The sequence below is a fragment of the Procambarus clarkii genome, chromosome 40 (genome assembly GCF_040958095.1).
Source record: "Procambarus clarkii isolate CNS0578487 chromosome 40, FALCON_Pclarkii_2.0, whole genome shotgun sequence".
In the NCBI taxonomy this organism is placed as follows: Eukaryota; Metazoa; Arthropoda; class Malacostraca; order Decapoda; family Cambaridae; genus Procambarus; species Procambarus clarkii.
Genome location: NC_091189.1, coordinates 41,513,496 through 41,515,995, shown reverse-complemented (window position 1 = coordinate 41,515,995; position 2,500 = coordinate 41,513,496). Strand labels below are relative to the sequence as shown.

General features: G+C 53.6%; 2 protein-coding genes across 2 annotated transcripts in view; one reads left to right on the top strand and one right to left on the bottom strand.

Annotated features, from left to right (window-relative positions):
* Positions 1 to 2,500, top strand: part of LOC123753629 (uncharacterized) — a gene marked incomplete at its 3' end in the record, with an annotated part of 181,328 nt that overhangs the window by 79,335 nt on the left and 99,493 nt on the right.
* Positions 794 to 1,141, bottom strand: LOC138372904 (uncharacterized). The gene has a single exon (XM_069338579.1). The coding sequence runs from the start codon at positions 1,139 to 1,141 to the stop codon at positions 794 to 796; it is 348 nt and encodes a 115-aa protein (XP_069194680.1).

Here is a 2,500-nt window from a genome sequence, read left to right as displayed (position 1 = left end):
GACCCAGAGTGACCCAGAATGACCCAGAGACGACCCAGAGTGACCCAGAGTGATCCAGAATGACCCAGAGACGACCCAGAGTGACCCAGAATGACCCAGAGACGACCCAGAGACGACCCAGAGTGATCCAGAATGACCCAGAGACGACCCAGAGTGACCCAGAGTGATCCAGATTGACCCAGAGACGACCCAGAGTGATCCAGAATGACCCAGAGACGACCCAGAGACGACCCAGAGTGATCCAGAATGACCCAGAGACGACCCAGAGTGACCCAGAGTGATCCAGAATGACCCAGAGACGACCCAGAGACGACCCAGAGTGATCCAGAATGACCCAGAGACGACCCAGAGTGACCCAGAGTGATCCAGAATGACCCAGAGACGACCCAGAGTGACCCAGAGTGATCCAGAATGACCCAGAGACGACCCAGAGTGACCCAGAGTGATCCAGAATGACCCAGAGACGACCCAGAGTGACCCAGAGTGATCCAGAATGACCCAGAGACGACCCAGAGTGACCCAGAGTGATCCAGAATGACCCAGAGACGACCCAGAGTGACCCAAAGTGACTCATAGTGACCCAGAGACGATCCAGAGTGACCCAAAGTGACTCATAGTGACCCAGAGACGACCCAGAGTGACCCAAAGTGACCCAGAGTGACCCAGAGTGGCCCAGAGTGACCCATAGTGATCCAATGTGACCCAGAGTAACTCAGAGTGATCCAGAGTGACGCAGAGTGAATTAGAGTGACCCAGAGTGAATTAGAGTGACCCAGAGAAGACTCAGAATGACCTAGAGTGGCCAAGAGTGACTCAGAGTGATCCAAAGTGACCCCAGAAAAGACTCAGAGAAGATCCAGAGTGATCCAGAGTGACCCAGACTGACCCAGAGAGATCCAGAGTGACCCAGAGTGACCCAGAGTGACCCAGAGTTATCTAGAGTGATCCAGAGTGACCCTGAGTGACGCAGAGTGATCCAGAGTGACGCAGAGTGACCCAAAGTGATCCAGAGTGATCCAGAGTGACGCAGAGTCACCCAGAGTGATCCAGAGTGATCCAGAGTGACCCAGAGTGACCCAGAGACGACCCAGAGTGACCCAAAGTGACCCAGAGTGACCCAGAGTGGCCCAGAGTGACCCATAGTGATCCAATGTGACCCAGAGTAACTCAGAGTGATCCAGAGTGACGCAGAGTGAATTAGAGTGACCCAGAGTGAATTAGAGTGACCCAGAGAAGACTCAGAATGACCTAGAGTGGCCAAGAGTGACTCAGAGTGATCCAAAGTGACCCCAGAAAAGACTCAGAGAAGATCCAGAGTGATCCAGAGTGACCCAGACTGACCCAGAGAGATCCAGAGTGACCCAGAGTGACCCAGAGTGACCCAGAGTTATCTAGAGTGATCCAGAGTGACCCTGAGTGACGCAGAGTGATCCAGAGTGACGCAGAGTGACCCAAAGTGATCCAGAGTGATCCAGAGTGACGCAGAGTCACCCAGAGTGATCCAGAGTGATCCAGAGTGACCCAGAGTGACGCAGAGTGACCCAGAGTAATCCAGAGTGATCCAGAGTGATCCAGAGTGACACAGAGTGACCCAGAGTCACCCAGAGTGACGCAGAGTGATCCAGAGTGGCCCAGAGTGACGCAGAGTGATCCAGAGTGACGCAGAGTGATCCAGAGTGACGCAGAGTGATCCAGAGTGATCCAGAGTAATCCAGAGTGACGCAGAGTGATCCAGAGTGACCCAGAGTGATCCAGAGTGACGCAGAGTGACGCAGAGTGATCCAGAGTGATCCAGAGTGATCCAGAGTGACGCAGAGTGATCCAGAGTGACCCAGAGTGATCCAGAGTGACCCAGAGTGACCCAGAGAAGACCCAGAGTGACCCAGAGTGATCCAGAGTGACCAAGAGTGACCCAGAGTGACCCAGAGAAGACCCAGAGTGGCCCAGATTGACCCAAAGTGACCCAGAGAAGACCCAGCGTGAATTAGAGTGACCCAGAGAAGACCCAAAGTGACCCAGAGAAGACCCAGCGTGAATTAGAGTGACCCAGAGAAGACCCAGAGAAGACTCAGAATGACCTTGAGTGGCCAATAGTAACTCAGAGTGATCCAGAGTAATCCAGAGTGACGCAGAGTGATCCAGAGTGACCCAGAGTGACTCAGAGTGACTCAGAATGACCCAGAATGACCCAGAGTGACCTAGAGTGACTTAGAGAAGAACAAGAATGACCCAGAGTGACCCCAGAGAAGATCCAGAGTGACCCAGAATGACCCAGAGTGACCTAGAGTGACTTAGAGAAGACCCAGAGTGACCCAGAATGACCCCAGAAAAGACTCAGAGAAGATCCAGAGTGACCCAGAATGACTCAGAGTGACCCAGAGCGACCCAGAATGACTCAGAGTGACCCAGAGAAGACCCAGAGTGACCCAGAGTGACCCAGAGAAGACCCAGAGTGACCCAGAGTGACCCAGAGTGACCCAGAGTGACCCAGAGTGACCCA